The 17,312-nt window shown below is 35.5% G+C and overlaps 1 protein-coding gene across 8 annotated transcripts in view; it reads left to right on the top strand.

The window, feature by feature from the left end:
• The window catches only part of LOC136040692 (tRNA 2'-phosphotransferase 1-like), a 73,950-nt gene that overhangs the window by 38,678 nt on the left and 17,960 nt on the right, over nucleotides 1-17,312 (top strand). For 4 of the 8 annotated variants that reach the window (XM_065725003.1, XM_065725018.1, XM_065725007.1 and 1 more), the window contains exons 4-5: nucleotides 9,823-9,930; nucleotides 16,603-16,861. The exons of 1 other annotated variant lie outside the window; for it this stretch is intronic. In XM_065725003.1, the coding sequence (XP_065581075.1) occupies nucleotides 9,823-9,930; nucleotides 16,603-16,769 (275 nt within the window). In that variant the 3' untranslated portion in view covers nucleotides 16,770-16,861. Of the gene's footprint in view, nucleotides 1-9,822; nucleotides 9,931-16,602; nucleotides 16,862-17,312 lie in introns of those variants that run through there. 3 more of the 8 variants (XM_065724993.1, XM_065724996.1, XM_065725023.1) reach the window with 2 other exon arrangements.

A 17,312-nucleotide genomic window follows, 5' to 3' on the forward strand; every position in this document is an offset into this window, starting at 1 on the left:
GAAAAAAAAACATGAAAAGTTTTTTCAGCTGAAAGTAAGGAGCGACGTTAAAACTTAAAACGAACAGAAATTACTCCGTATGTGAAAGGGGCTGTTCCCTCCTCAACGACCCGCTCTTTACGCTAAATTCTTTTGCTGTTTTAAAAAGTAGAGCTGAGAGAAAGAGTCGAACTTTAGCGTAAGGATCGGGCCGTTGTGGAGGGAACAGACCCTTTCATATACGGGGTAATTTCTGTTCGTTTTAAGTTTTAATGTCGCTCCTTACTTTCAGTTAAAAAAAAACTTGTTTTTTATTTATTTAATAACGTTAATAAATCCAAAGTTACTCAAATTTTAAGGAATGAATTTCAATGTATATCAAACTATCAAGCTACATTTCTTTAGTTCTGTTCAGTGATTTTGGTTATTATGGTAGTAATTTCTTTTATTTCTTGGTTGTTGATGTTATTGCAAATAAAACCACACAGCTCGAAAAAACAATGGTAAAAATGGAAGTTCTTACAACGAGTGTACCTATCTTCACTTTCTAAAGAAAGGCTGCACAAACTTTCCCTTTGACGGCTCTTCGTCTTGACTCATAAAAATTGAGGTGATTCCTAGAAAATAAATACCTACATGAAGACAATGCATCCTAACAAAAACAATCCAAGTACCACTACCATATCTAGCTAGTGCTTCTATTCTGACTGCTCCTGCCACAACTGTACTAACTACATTGCTACTCACGTCACAACTTATTCTGTCGACAGTGTTCCCAACAGGACTATTGCTAGCTTGAAAGCTGCTACTGCTTCTACCACAAATAATTTTAGTGCATCTAAATTTACCATGACCACCTCTACTTTGTTTCTACTATTAATTTATATCGATTGCTTTTAATTACAAAGCGTATTAGCTAAAGATTGTACCTTTAGTGTATACAAATACTAAATCAATTAAAAAACGCAAAGACTTTAGATTAAATAACATAGTTTTTCCACACAAAGCGATAAGCGAATTGAAAACCTCAAAGAAACATAAATCACCTTGTATAAGCTTTTAAACTTGAATAAATAAAAATCAATATAAACGAAATAGATGTAGGCAATAGAAGGAACAAAAATCACAATGAAGGCAAACCTGCAGAGATTACCACAAATAAATATTAAATAAAAAAAAACAAGTTTTTTGAAATGAAAGTAAGGAGCGACATTAAAACATAAAACGGACAGAAATTACTCTGTATATGAAAGGGGCTTTTCCTCCTCGACACCCCGCTCTTTACGCTAAAGTTTTTTATTGTTTTAAAAAGTAGAGTTGCGAGAAAGAATCAAACTTTAGCGCAAGGAGCGGGGTGTCGAGGAGGAAAAGCCCCTTTCATATACGGAGTAATTTGTGTTCGTTTTAAGTTTTAATGTCGCTCCTTACTTTCATTTCAAAAAACTTTGTTTTTTTTATTTAATTTCCTAAAGTTTTTGAATTAATGCATGTCTGATTTTTGCTCTCCGTACATAAATTATTAAAATGAAATTTGCATATTAATGCTTTTTTTGGCTAAATGGCTTTCTCTTAGTTTTGATCAGACGATTTTGAGAAATAAGGGGTGGGGAAGGAGGCCTAGTTGCCCTCCAATTTTTCGGTTAATTAAAAAGGCAACTGGAACTTTTAATTTTTAACGAACGTTTTTATTAGTAAAAACTATACGTAACTTAAGAACTAACTTACGTAACAAACTTTTATATTCTTGTATTTATGATTATATATATGAGGGGGTTTGTCCCCTCGTTAATATCTCGCTCTTCACACTAAATCTTAAGTTTTGTCCCAATTCTTTAAGAATGACCCCTGAATCAGAAAGGCCGTAGAATAAATAGTTGAAATTACTAAAAATAATTTAGCATAAAGAGCGAAGTATTTATCTCCTTCTAAATACCTCGCTCCTTATGCTAAAGTATTTTTTAGAACCCCTTATATGCGTAATAATCTCTGTTCGTTTTAAGTTTTAATGCTTCTCCTTACTTTCAATTGAAAAAACTTTTTCATGTTTATATTTTCATAGTTTTTTTTTTAATAGTAATGCTAGAAAATCCTGCGCCCTTTTCATTGAATTTCTCTTCCCCCATGAAATATTCTTCCAAGGAAAGATCCTCCCATATAGCCCCGTCCCCTGAACCCCACACCCAAACAAAAAAATCCCCCTGAAAACGTCCTTACACTTCCCAATAACCATTATTGTATGTAAACGTTGGTCAAAGTTAGTATCTTGCAGTCCCTCCCCCAGGGACTGTGGGGGTTAAGTCATCCTCAAAGACATGGTTATTATGGTTTTCGACTATGCGGAACAAAATGGCTATCTCAAATTTTGATCCGTTGACTTTGGGGAAAAAAATAAGTGTGGGAGGGGACCTAGGTGCCCTCCAATTTTTTCGGTTACTTAAAAAGGGCACTAGAATTTTTCAGTTCCGTTAGAATGAGCCCTCTTGCAACACTCTAGGACCACTTGGTCGATACGATGACCCCTGGGAAAAAAACAAACAAATAAACACGCACCCGTGATTTGTCTTCTGGCAAAAAATACGAAATCCCACATTTTTGTAGATTGGACCTTGAAATTTTTTCTACAGGGTCTACGCTGAATGCGATGGTGTGATTTTCGTTACGATCCTATGACTTTTAGGGGGTGTTTCCCCCTATTTTCCAAAATAAGGCAAATTTTCTCAGGCTCGTAACTTGTGATGACAAAGACTAAATTTGATGAAACGTATATATTTGAAATCAGCATAAAAATCCGATTCTTTTGATATATCTTTTAGCATCAGAAACTCCGTTTTTTAGAGTTTCGTTTACTATTGAGCCGGGTCGCTCCTTACTACAGTTCGTTACCACGAACTGTTTGATAGTGGTTGTAGTTTAACTATTTTATCATTTCCAAACGTGTAATAACTTTCATACTTCAGAAACACCGATTTGAGTTTGTGGAAAAAAATTCGTTTCAAATATTAGTTCTTTTCAAGTTTTGGTTTAAACAAAGTTTCAGAAATATCTGTTGGTAATATTCAAAGCAATTTTTCGAATTAGTCAATGGACAAAGTCAAACTTGTAAGAGACAGAAGTGTTACTCACCAGATTAGTTTTGTGGCTTCCCCAAACCATCCCTAGGGCTAAAGTGCTATTTGTTTTTGAATGAAATCAAATCATTGAAAATTGATACATAAAACATGAGCCAAGAGCTCATATGGCTCTTGTGACGAGGTCAGGACCTAAAATTAGACTCGGTCCGGTCTGGTTATGTCAATCACGTATCAAGAACTTGTGTTTATTCTTCTCATCAAGTTTTATCTTGATCTCTCCACTCTAAGTGTTTTCCAAGATTCCCGGTTTCCAAGATTTCCGTTTCCCCCCTCCATCCCCTAATATCTCCATATCCGATCTGAATTGAAAGTGGAGCATCTGAGACATGGGATCTTTCTATATATCACGTTTTATTAAGATCCGATAACCCATTCGTAAGATAAACATACCTCAATTTTTATGACTTCCCTTCCCTAACCCCCCCCCCCCAGATGTTCGAATCGGGAAAACGGTTGTTACCAAGTCAATTTGTGCAGGTCCCTGACACGCCTACCAATTTTCACCGTCCTAGCACGTCCAGAAGCAGCGAAGTCGCCAAAGCAATGGAAATCCCCCCAACTCCCCCAAAGAAGCCGGATCCGGTCTGATTATGTAAATCAGGTATCTAGGACTCGTGCTGATTCTTCCCACCAAGTTTCATCCCGATCTCTCTGCTCTAAGTGTTTTTCAAGATTTCCGGTTTCCCCATCCAACTCCCCCCAGTGTCACCGGATCCAGTCGGGGTTTAAAATAAAAGCTCTGAGACACGAGGTCCTTCTGGATATCAAAAGTTCATAAAGATCCGATCACCCGTCCGCAAGTTAAAAATACCTCATTTTTTCTAATTTTTCTAAATTAACCGTCCATCCACTCCACTCTAGATGGTCGAATCGGGGAAGTGACTATTTCTAATTTAATCTTGTCTTGTCCCTGATACGCCTGTCAACTGTCATCGTCCTAGCGTATCTAGAAGGGCCCGAAATAGCAAAACTGGGACCGACAGACCGACGGACCGACAGAAATTGTGATCGCTATATGGCACTTGGACGACGGGCAAGTACCATAAATATTAATCAGTTTTTCAGAAAAAAACATTGTTCCTCCATATAAATATTTGTGATATTTAATTTAAATTTACTATTTAAAAATACACTTGTTTCTGTCATTGTTTTCTTTCTTTTAAGACCGTTGCTTTCACATGTTTAGAAAAATCCATTGCCTATGCAAAACTTTTATTCTATTGTAAGTATTTAGTTTCCTTCCATTTACATACATACAACACTCAAGCCTTTTGTGTGGTTCAAAAGCAGTGGCAACACTGCCTCTTTCGGGTGATTTTTGTTTGCTTTAAATATGACTATGTTGTTCATTGGATTTTTTATTTGTTTTAGATTTCATTGTTTATTCTTAGTACTTTCTGTTGCTGTTAATAGTGAGTAATTGAATAACTTCTATCAAAAATGAAGTATTGTAAAGAAAAGTAAAGAGGTATAAGATCAGCAGAAATAAAGTAGAAGACTAATTTAAGCTTAAAATGAATAGAAATTTGTCAATGAATAAATAAGACCCTAAAGGAACAGACACATCAACGAATAAGCAAGTTGAATTTGAAATGAACAGAAAGTATCATAAAAAGGAGTAGGGCTGATGTTTCCTAGGCCTTCTAAAGGCCGGAAGCTCATTTCCTTTTTAATGAAAACGACGCTGCCTCTCCCCCTCTCCACTCAAAACCTTTGAGTGGCTTGAATATCATTGACAATTTATTAGAACAATAGACTATGCATTTCGAATATTCTGTTCTTATTTGTCAAATTTCAACAATAACAAAAATCCCAAAACATCTAAGCGGCTTGAATATCATTTGAGTTTTATAGGGATAATATACATTCTGAGTAGGTTGTTTTATTTGTCAAATTTCCGGTTGACAATAACAAAAAATCCAAAACCTCTAAGCAGCTTGAATATTATTTGAATTTCACTGGAACAATGTGCATTTTTGAATACTCTGTTTCTATTTGTCAAATTTCAACAATAACAAAAAACCCAAAACCTCTAAGCAGCTTGAATTTTATTTGAATTTCACTGGTACAATATGCATTTTTAATAGTCTGTTTTTTGTTTGTCAAATTTCATCAATAACAAAAAAAAGAATAAAAAGAAAATCACTGCAATAACCAAGTCTGCTGAAAATGACTAGTGAAAGTAGACTGATTGTTTGATATATAGGAATTTTCATTCTTAGAAGTCTCTGCAGTTTTTGATTTATTAACGTTATAAAAGAGAAAATGTTTACAGTGTATTTTGTTTTAAGTCAAGTACAGATGACATTCTAGCCTTTACATGATCTAAGGGGCAATACCCTTGCTGCTGTTTGTGGTAATTTCTGTTTGATTAAAGCTTAACTTGGTTATTCATTGCGATTTCTCGTCTTTTTGAGTTTCATGTGTTCATTGTTAGTAATTTCGTTTCGTTTTAGGTTTGAACTATTATATGACTTCATTTTGGCTTTGCTTTGGTTGAATGTAGTTCTTTACTTTTCCTTTTAAAACTTTAATTTTGGAAAAAGTGTGTTTTGCCTAAATAGTATCCATTTCTTATTTACATTTTTGTTGATTAATAAAATGAATATCTGTCAAGTTTTTTTTTTTTTCTCCACAAAAATTAAGATTTTGGCTTGCTAGTTCAATTTTGAAAATATTTTGAAACAAGCTATACTATTTTTACCGTAGGATTCTTAGGAGGGGGCTAGTATTATTCAAATTGCTTGAAAATCGGGAGAATTTTTGGTACTCTATAGGGTAAAGCCATCCTAACCATCATCCTGTTATAGACTTGAATATAGACGAATAAGAATCCAGTGTATTATGCATTTTTGTGACTGCCTGTATCTTTAAATAAATTCTGAAAGTCTTTTATTACTTCTAATAAATCTAAAGTCATTTAGTAATTGTGTTGCGGAGCAACACTACTGCTTTCGTAGTTTTTTTTTTTTTTCACCGTGATCAGCGACCTGTAGCTCCGAAGTGGTAAGAGTTAAAAATTTGATATTTTTCAGAGGGAAGGGAAACGTGAAACAGAGTAAGAAAGTTCCAGAGAAGTTCCTAAATTTCTAACAGTTTTCCATAAAAAAAAATAAACCGTTTTTTTCTTAGAAACTCTGCGTTCGATGTTTGGCGTCAAGTTAAGACGACCCTAGCTTCGGAAATAAACTTGTTAGAAATACAGTTATGCTGAACTCATGTAGAACTTTCATTTTTCTCTTCGAGAACCGGAGCACAAAATTCCGTAGCTCTTACAGATTTCCCGGAAATAATTCCGGAAAAGTCCATCTCGTTCCGATTTTTTTTGGAATTTTCTCAAATTTTCGATTTTGATGTTTCTTATATTTTTATCGAGTAGTGCTATGAAAAGTATGCAAGAAGAAGTGAAGTGTTCTATATACCAAGTTGCTTCGTTCTCTAAGAAATAATTTCCGAAGTTTCGACGTTCTAGAGGTAACTTCTGTTCTGGACCAGCTAGAATTTTTTTTCCAACGCGGTTCGACAGGTCTCGATCTCCTAACAACTGGAGCTTACAATAGTTTCTCCGAAATAAAATTCCTTCTTTGGGTTTTTCTATTTGGAAGTTTTGTCATGCCCTCGGGGCAATTTAAATTTTTTGGTGAATTTGGTTTGTTTTATATTTTCCTAGCTTAGACCATCAAAAGTTAAGCAGAAAACTATAAGACGTTATTTCCGTATCTCTTTCAGATTTCCCGGAAATAATTCCCGAAATGTGCGTCTCGAAACATAATACTTCGAATTGGCGTCAAGTTAAGACGGCCCTAGTTTCGGAAGTAAACGTTTTAGAGATAAAATAATTATGAACTCATATAGAACTTTTATTGATGTTTTCGAGAACTGAAGCATGAAATTCCGTAGCTCTTACAGATTTCCCGGAAATAATTCCGGAAAAGTCAATCTCGTTCCGATTTTTTGAAATTTTCTTAAATTTTCGATTTTGATGTCTATTTTATTTTTATTGAGTAGTGCTATGAAAGTTATGCAAGAAGAAGTGAAGTGTTCTTTATACCAAGTTGCTTCGTTCTCTTAGAAATAATTTCCGAAGTTTTTCTCGTTTATTTCTGGACCAGCTAAACATTTTAGCAAACTCAGTTTAGTAGGAGCTCGAAATAAAACCATATCAAAGATGCTTCAAGATAACAATCGAAGCCGCATTAGAAAAATGTCCTCTGAAGGACATAATGGAGACTGTTGCTCCGCAACTGTGTCCTGTACATAGTCGCTTGTTCCTGATAGTTTCCTTTGTGGCCGTGTAACGTCAATTCAAAAGCGACGCAAGGACCCCACGTCATGTGTAAATTATTGTCCCATTACAGTATCTTGTGTTTTAAGTAAGTTCCTTGAACATTTATTACTATCAGAAATTGAGTCGAATTGTGATTTTACGCCTTTTCAGTTTGGTTTTCGGAAAGGTTTCGGTTGCTCCCATGCACATTATGTTTTAAGCCGACTCACGAAAGATGCCGTAAAAACTAAAATGTCTTACTGTTGACGTTTCTGGGGCTTTCAACAATATATTGCACTCTCAGGCTCTGTTTTTCCTTTCGTCTTCAGGTGTTAATCCTTCTGTACTATGTTTATTGTCTTCTTGGTATTCAAAGTCTAAAATTCAAATTACCTGGAATGGCCAAATATCTGACCCGGTAAATATTAATAACGGAGTTCGGCAAGGTCCCGTGTTGTCTCCTAGTATATTTAGATGTGTGTTTGCATCGTGCCTGCATCCCCTTAAAAGTTCTGTTTTTTACAGTAATATTGGTTTGTCTTCTGTTGCATATGAAGACGACGTTCTTCTTGTTGCCCGGACTCGCCGTGGATTGCTTTCCAATTTTTCTATTTTAACCAATGAACTATCTAAGATTGGACTGTCAGTTAATGCGTCTAAATGCGAGTTTATTTGTTTTAATAGCCCTTATGCGGTCGTTCCATTCGTTGCTGGGACTGCAGTTCTACCATGTTCTTCTTTAGTTAGTTGGCTTGGTTTGTGTTTCGCCTTAACCCTTTCTACTACCTGTTCATCCCTAGTGAATCAAGCCGTGAAAAACCTACGCGTCGCTTGCGGAAAAATATCCCCAAACAAAAGCCGTTACAACCGCAACGGTTTGTGCATAATTTACAACGCTTATTGCGCCCCTGTGCTTTTGTTTTTATCAGGTGTGGCTCATCTGTTTCGTAAGAAAGATCGCAAAACTCTACGTGCGGCTTATTTCAGATATTGCAAATTCCTCCTCCGGCTTCCTAGATGGCACCAAAACAAAAAAATAATTGCTCAGTTTGGTTTAATAGATGTGCCTTCTCGGATTCGGTCTTCCAGTGATGATTTATATAAAAAGACTATCAACTTTATTCACTTTTATGACCCTCTGCACCCTTTTTTCCATATTGATGCTGGTTAATTAGTCCATGTTGTCTTTCGCTAGTTTGATTTTTTTTTCTTCGCTGTTTATCGTATTTGTTTTTGTTTATTTATACTAATACTCCGTACTTTGTGTTTTTTATACTTTTACGGATAATAAAGTTTATTTATTCACTCATACACGGTGAGCCAAAATCAAAACTTGCATTAATTCAAAAACGCTCAGAAATTAAATAAAAAAAAACAAGTTTTTTTCAGCTGAAAGTAAGGAGTAACATTAAAAGTTAAAACGAACTGAAATTATTACGTATATTAGGGGGTTCGCCCCACCTCAATACCTCGCTCTTTAGGCTAAAGCATTTTTTAGTAATTTCAAGAGAGCTGTTTATTCTAATTAAATGGCCTTTGTGATTCAGGGGTCATTCTTAAAGCATCGGGACAAAATTCGAAGTTTAATGTAAAGAGTGAGGTATTAACGAGGGGGTGAACCCCCTCATATACGTAATAAAAATATACGAATATAGAAGTTCGTTGCGTAAGTTAATTTGTAAGTTGCGTATATTTATTACTAATAAAAACTTCTATAAAGAAAATTAAAAGTTCTGATGGCCTTTTAATTAACAAAAAAAACTTTAAGTAATAAAAATATATGAATATAGAAGTTTGTTACGTAAGTTAATTTGTAAGTTACGTATATTTATGACTAACAAAAACCTTCGTAAATAAAATTAAAAGTTAGTGGCATTTTTAAGTAACCAAAAAGTTGGAGGGCAACTAGGCCCCCTCCCCCATTCTTTTTCTCAAGATCGTCCAATCAAAACTGTGAGAAAGTCATTTAGCTAAAATAAAGTAAAATTAATATAATTTTTTTTAGTTATTCATATACCGTGAGCCAAAATCAAAAGCTAAAATAATTCAAAAACGTTCAGAAATTAAATTTTTTTTTTAAGTTTTTTTTAAACTGAAAATTAGGAGCGACATTAAACATGAAACGAACAGAAATTATTCCGTATATGTGGGGGTTCGTCAGCTTCTCAATATCTCACTCTTTACGCCAAAGTATTTTTGTTTTACTATTGTTTTAAAAAGTAAAGTTGGGAGAAAGAGTCATACTTTAGCGTAAAGAGCGGGGTGTTGAGGAGGGGACTGCTCCTTTCTTATACGGAATAATTTCTGTGTGTTTTAAGTTTTTATGTCGCTCCTTGCTTTCAGTTAAAAAAAGAGCTTGTTTTTTTTATTTAATGAAAAGTAGTAGCAGTATGATAAAATGTATGATAAATGGTATTTGTTCTATCCAAAATTTTTTTTTTCTAGCTGGACTCAAGTTTTATAGATCACCAAATAATGTTATTTTGAGCCCCGGAGATCAAACTGGCTACATAAAACCGGAGTTTTTTGAAAAGGCTGTGGATGTAAAAGCTGGTTGGTACTTTTTTTTGCATTCATTTCTTTTCTTTTTATTCTGCATTTTAACTTTCAGGCTATTCTTACTTTGTTCTTTAACGCTGGTTCAATCCTAGGGTATCCTCGCATACTAAGCTTACTTTTAATAAAAATATTTTTCTCTTTTTCTTCTTCTTTTGCCAGACTTTTAGCAAACAAATTTTAAAGGATAGGTACAACTAGGAGGAATCTAATAGTTGTGGAATATGGTCCATTGTACTTAATTCAGTGCGGCACGACATATTTATTAGACTTAAAGACATTGTAGATAAAGTTTCAATAGAATAGGGACTAATAACCCCCCATCAAACCCCTTTAGTATTCAGTTTTATTGATTATGAACAAACATTTGATTCACCCGACAGGAATGCTTTAGTGTAGGTCCTCTCCCTTTACTTTATACCAGGTTATCAGATTAAAATTATTAGTGCTATGTAGAAGAACAACATTACTGCAGTTAAGGTACGAAATGAAGTTAATAATTGGTTTCGTATCGAATCAGGAGCTAAGTAAGTTTGCATTTCTCCGCATTAATATGGATGATTCTGATTGACTGTCCTAAGGAACACTGCAAAGGCTTGATGAAAACGTTAGTAAAATGTATGAATTTTTTTTAGGTTTTGAGATTCCAGGGTGCAAGAATAAACTTGAAAGTTAATATTAAGAATACTCAGTCCCTTAGACTAGGAATAAATGAAGTTGAAAAGGTGATGTTGGGCAACGAGAAGATCAATCAAGTGGATAGCTTCATATACCTGGGTAGGATTATTAGAAATGATAGTGGATGCAGTGAAGATATACAAAGTAGATTAGCCAAGACCCCGGGTGTTGTTTCATTTGAGAAAAGTTTGGAAGAACAGGAAAATAAGTTTGTCAATCAAGAATAGGCTATTGTAAGCCACAGTAATAATAGTGGTCAAGTATAGTTCTGAAGCGCAAGAGCTTGGGAAGATTGAGGAGTGATTGTTGCATGCTTTCCAGAAGAATTGTTTACGGGTTGTTTTTTGGGTACCTGTTTGCCCAATCGTATGTCAATCAGTGACCTAAGAACATAAAAGAAGTTTTTTTAGTTGGGGGTGGGGGATCAAAATTAATCTTTAATCTCCCTTCCTTCGTGGGAATATTTTTGGATTGAGCCTAAAACATGGGTACTGCGGATCTGTAGCTCCCCTCTTGTTGCAGAAGCAATTTGTTTTTGTCAAAGTTTAAATGGGAATGTTTCTTATTGTTATTAAACAGCAAAAAAAAAACAAGTTTTTTTAAATGAAAGTAAGGAGCGACTTTGAAACTTAAAACGAACAGAAATTACTCCATATATGAAAGAGGCTTTTTCTCCTCAACGCCCCGCTCTTTACGCTTAAGAGCGTAAAGAGTGTAAAGAGCGTAAAGAGTGTAAGGAACGACCCTGCTCAGTAGTAACCGAATCTCTAAAAAATGGACTTTTGATACCAATAGTTACATCAAAAGAATTGCATTTTAATACTGATTTTAAATATATAAGTTTCATCAAGATTAGTCCTACCCATTAAAAGTTACGAGCCTGAGAAAATTTGCCCCAGTTTAGAAAATAGGGGAAAACACCCACTAAAAGTCGTACGATCTTAATCAAAATCACACCATCGGATTCAGCGTATCAGAGAACCCTATTTTAGAAGTTTCAAGCCCCTATCTACAAGAATGTGGAATTTCGCCTTTTTGCCAGAAGACAAATCACGGATGCGTGTTTATTTGTTGTTTTTTTTTTCAGGGGTGATCGTATCGACTCAGTGGTCCTAGAATGTCGCAAAAGGGCTCATTCTAACAGAAATTAAAAGTTCTAGTGCCCTTTTTAAGTGACCCAAAAAATTGAAGGGCACCTAGGCCCCCTCCCACGCTCATTTTTTCCCCAAAGTCACCGGATCAAAATTCTGAGACAGTCATTTTATTCACCGTAGTCGAAAAACCTAATAACTATGTCTTTGGGGACGACTTACTCCCCCGCAGTCCCCGTGGGAGGGGCTGCAAGTTACAAACTTTGACCTGTGTTTACATATAGTAATGGTTACTGGGAAGTGTACAGACGTTTTCAGGGGGATTTTTCGTTTGGGGGGGGGGTTGAGGGGAGGGGTTACGTGGGAGGATCTTTCCATGGAGGAACTTCTCATGGGGGAAGAGACTTTCAATGGAGGGGGCACAGGATTTTCTAGCGTTATTTAAAAAAAAACAATGAAAAACTAAATATAAAAAGGTTTTTTTTACTGAAAGTGAGCAGCAGCATTGAAACTGAAAACAAACAGACATTATAACGCATATGAGGGGTTTACCTCCTCGTAATACCTCGCTCTTTACGCTAAAGTATTTTTAGTAATTACAACTACTTATTCTACGGCCTTTGTGATTCAGGGGTCATTTTTAGGGAATTGGAACAAAATTTAAGCTTTAGTGTAAAGAGCGAGGTATCGACGAGGGGTGAGCCCCCTCATATACGCAATAAAAGCATACGAATACAGAAGTTCGCTACGTAAGTTAATTCGTAAATTACGTATATTTTTTACTTATGAAAATGTTCGTAAAAAATTAAAAGTTATAATTACCTTTTTAAGTAATCAAACAATTGGAGGGCAGCTAGGCCTCCTCCCTCGCTCCTTTTTTCTCAAAATCTTCCGATTAAAACTAACTTAAAACTGATTAAAATCATCCGATTAAAAGCCATTTAGCCAAAAAAATTAATATGCAAATTTCGTTTTAATTATTTAAGTGCTGAGAGCCAAATTCAAAAACGTGCGGAAATTTAACAATTTTTTTTTTTAAATGAAAGTAAGGAGCGACATTAAAACTTAAAATGAACAGAAATTACTCCGTATATGAAAGGGGCTTTTCCTCCTCAACGCCCCGCTCTTTACGCTAAAGTTTTTTACCGTTTTAAAAAGTAGAGTTAAGAGAAAGAGTCAAACGTCAGAAAGAAATCAGAACGGAAGAGTAAGAGAAAAGTTAAAACGAACAGAAATTACACTCTTTACGCTCTTTAGCGTAAAGAGCGGGGCGTTGTGGAGCCTAAAAACATGGGTACCTTTTCGGCCTTCTCCCCAATAAATCTTAGGCCATATATAGCCGATTCCTGCAACAAATCAAAGCCATAAAGCCTATCATTCCAGGTACATTTTTAAGCTGCGTCAATTAACGTCTTAGATTTCCCATTTCCTACCGCGGGGACGAAAGGTTGTTTTTTCACCTGTTACAGAATGTATACAGGAAAGTTTAGGCGCTTGGGATTTAGAAGCAGTTCAGAAGCTATCCTGCGTTTCCACTACAGTTTTGGATGAAACCATCTCTGGCATTTTTTCCTTTCTTTCGCAAGAAAAGAGATTTTTTCCAGTATGTCCAGGGCGAGCGTAGGTGGATCTCCACGAACATAGTAGTTTTGTGTAGGTGGAATTACTCCTGATAATGTGAATATTGACTCAGCATGTGCATATTTCTCCTCTGTGGGATTTAAAATTAGATCGAACGTTAGACCTGGACAAGACGATGGTAGTTTACACAGTTCCACCCCAAAGAAAGTAGTGTTTCTGCTTACAAAACGTGAAACGTGTCAATGATAATTAATATCCCAAAAATATGAATAATGTCAATAGAAGCAACTGTCAAGTGTTCGTGTTCAGTGAGAATGGCAATCAGCACTAAAAGTATTAAGAGGGCCTTGGGGGAGTTGAAAGATTTTATACTAAAAAACCTTTGCGAGAACGTACTCAATAGCGTCTTAAAGTTTCTTAGTAGTCGGTTAAACATTGTAGCAATACATACTTGAGACATACACAGACATGCATTCGATTTTACGCTTATGGATACGTTAAACTGAGGCTTGAAAGTTGCTTCAGTGTTACTAGACCTTAAGAAATCTTGTGACTGTGTTGGTTATGAAACATTGGTGAAAAGTGAAAAAACTGCGGTACCCGCGGTAATTTATTACAGTTGTTAAGATCTTTTCTGAATTTCAGAAAAGGCTGGCTCGATTCCAACGATAACCACGATTCAATCTGCAACGATTATTGACAGTTCAATTGCTTTGAATCGAAGGTTTTCCGATTTGATCATGTTTACTCGGTCTGATCACCTCCCACTGTCAGCTGCTATATGTTGTAGGGTTAAACGAGTCCAGGAAAAAAACAACTAAAATTTCGGCTGATGAAAAAAGAAAACCTTCTGAAATTTTCAGAGGATATGAGCGTAATAGACTGGAGTGAATTGTTTGAAGAAAAAGAATGTCCTATTAGAGCCCTGTATTGCCTGATGGAAGTAATTATCCCTATTTATGAAAGAACGTGTACAGTAAAAGTTTTTAAATCAAAGAAGCTGATTCCCCGTAGACCATGGATAACAGAGGAGACAATTGATCGAATAAAATTAAGAAATCGGCTTTATAAAACATATTAAATAAAAAAAACTAATTTTTTTAGCTGAAAGTAAGGAGCGACATTAAAACTTAAAACGAACAGAAATTACTCCGTGTATGAAATGGGTTGTCCCCTCCGCAATCCCTCGCTCTTGACGCTAAAGCTTTTAATTGTTTTAAAAAGTAGAATTGTGGCAAAGAGTCAAACTTTAGCGTAAAGAGTGAGGGATTGCGGAGGGGACAACCCGTTTCATATACGGAGTAATTTCTGTTCGTTTTAAGTTTTAATGTCGCTCCTTACTTTCAGCTAAACAAATAAGTTTTTTTTTTATTTAATTTCTGAGCGTTTTTGAATTAATGCATGTTTGGTTTTGGCTTTCCGCACATAAATTATTAAAATCAAATTTGTATATGAATTCTTTTTTTGGCTAAATGGCTTTCTCTCAGTTTTGATCAGACGATTTTGAGAAATAAGGGGTGGAGAAGGAGGTCTAGTTGCCCTCTAATTTTTCGGTTACTTAAAAAGGCAACTAGAACTTTTAATTTTTAACGAATGTTTTATTAGTAAAAAATATACGTAACTTAAGAATTAACTTACGTAACAAACTTTCATAATCTTATATTTTTGTTATGTATACGAGGGGGTTTGTACCCTCGTTAATACCTTGCTCTTTACACTAAATCGTAAGTTTTGTCCCAATTCTTTAAGAATGACCCCTGAATCAGAAAGGCCGTAGAATAAATAGTTGAAATTACTAAAAATACTTTAGCATAAAGAGCGATGTATTTATCTCCTCCTAAATACATCGCTCTTTATGCTAAAGTATTTTTAGAGCCCCTCATATGCGTAATAATCTCTGTTCGTTTTAAGTTTCAATGCTACTCCTTCCTTTCATTTGAAAAAAAGTTTTCATGTTTATTTTTCATTGTTTTCTTATAGTAATGCTAGAAAATCCTGCGCCCTTTTCATTGAATTTTTCTTCCCCCATGACAGATTCCTCCAAGGAAAGATCCTCCAATATATCCCCCTCCCCTCGGCCCCACCCCCAAACAAAATAAAATCCCCTCTGAAAACGTCTGTACACTTCCCAATAACCATTACTATATGTAAACACTGGTCAAAGTTTGTAACTTGCAGCCCCTCCCCCAGGGATTGTGGGGGATTAAGTCATCCCCAAAGACATAGTTATTATGTTTTTCGACTATGCTGAACAAAATGCCTGTCTCAAAATTATGATCCGTTGACTTTGGGAAAAAATGAGCGTGGGAGGGGGCCTAGATGCCCTCCAATTTTTTGGTCACCTAAAAAGGCCACTAGAACTTTTCATTTCCGTTAGAATGAGCCCTCTTGCGACATTCTAGGACCACTTGGTCGATACGATGACCCCTGGGGAAAAAAAAATAAATAAATAAACACGCACCCGTGATTTGTCTTCTGGCAAAAAATACAAAATTCCACATTTTTGTAGATAGGAGCTTGAAACTTCTACAGTAGGGCTCTCTGATACGCTGAATCTGATGATGTCATTTTCGTTAAGATTCTACGACTTTTAGGGGGTGTTTCCCCCTATTTTCTTAAATAATGCAAATTTTCTCAGGCTCGTAACTTTTGATGGGTAAGACTAAACTTGATGAAACTCATATATTTAAAATCAGCATTAAAATGCGATTCTTTTGATGTAGCTATTGACAACAAAATTCAATTTTTTAGAGTTTTGGTTGCTATTGAGCCGGGTCGCTCCTTACTACAGTTCGTTACCACGAACTGTTTGATTTGGATTCCAAAAAGTGGTGAGTTTTTATTTTATTTACAAAGCAAAGAAATCTGGTGTATAAACTGAGAAGAAAAGCAATGTTTGATTACTATGGAAATAAGTTGGAGGAAAGTAAAGGTAGCATGAAAGAAACGTGGAATATTTTAAATGAGCTCATGGATGATAAGGGAAAAGAGACCAAGAAAGACATTAATTTGCAAGGATATAACCGTGGTGATTCAACTGAAATTGTAAATCAATTACTACTTTTTTCTTAAATATTTGCTCCGAGGTGTAATCTAGTGTTAGCAAAAAATATAAAGAAATGAACTGCAATATTATTAATGACGTCCGTTGTGAAACAATAAATATGGAGTTTCAGCAGTGCATAGGAAGGAAGTGCGTTAAATTGTGCAGTTACTTAAGTTTGATCTGCAGGTGTAGATGGTTTGTCCCTTCGAGCTCTTAAAGTGATTTTAGGAAATATTATTTCTTGTCTAGCTTTTATCATTAATCTTTCCCTAGAAAAGAAAAGTTTTCCAGTGCAATTTGAGGTGCCGAAAATCATTCACCTTCAAAACGGTGGTCGCAAGGCAGATATAGAAAACTGGAGATCCATACCAATCCCACGTATCTTTTCAAAATACTGGAGAAAGTGGTACATCAACGGCTCTATAATTTCCTTCAGATGAATAGGCTTTTGAGTCAGACACAGTTTGGGTTTTGTAAGGGTCATTCCGCGATACACGCCTTACAGCACCTGATTCAAAGTGTTAACTGCGAATTAAACTCACGTAAAGTACCTATGTCTATTTTGCTAATTTTTTCGAAAAAGATTTTCGAAAAGAGTTTGACATGATTGACTACCTAGTGTCGCTTCATCGAATGACAAGTCTTGAATAAATGGAATTTGTCTAAAATAATTTAAGAACTATCTTTACGATAGGTCCCTTAAAGTCGTTCTAAGTGATGTAGTCTCATCATCTTTGCCTGTGAGTGTGGTGTACCTCAGGGTTCTGCGCTGGGCTCTTTAATTTGTCTAGTTTAAGTGGACATGATGCGCTTTTATCTGCAGGATATATGTATTACTTCTTTCGCGAATGACACTGCGCTAACGCTATTTGCAAAAACAGTCAAAGATTTAATAGCAAAAGCTAATAATGCTCTCAAAAGACTGGAGGTGTTTACAAGTTTAAGTATGCTGAGCGTGAATGTAAAGAAGATGTTTTTACTGA

This window comes from Artemia franciscana, chromosome 2, assembly GCF_032884065.1.
Source record: "Artemia franciscana chromosome 2, ASM3288406v1, whole genome shotgun sequence".
Lineage (NCBI taxonomy): Eukaryota > Metazoa > Arthropoda > Branchiopoda > Anostraca > Artemiidae > Artemia > Artemia franciscana.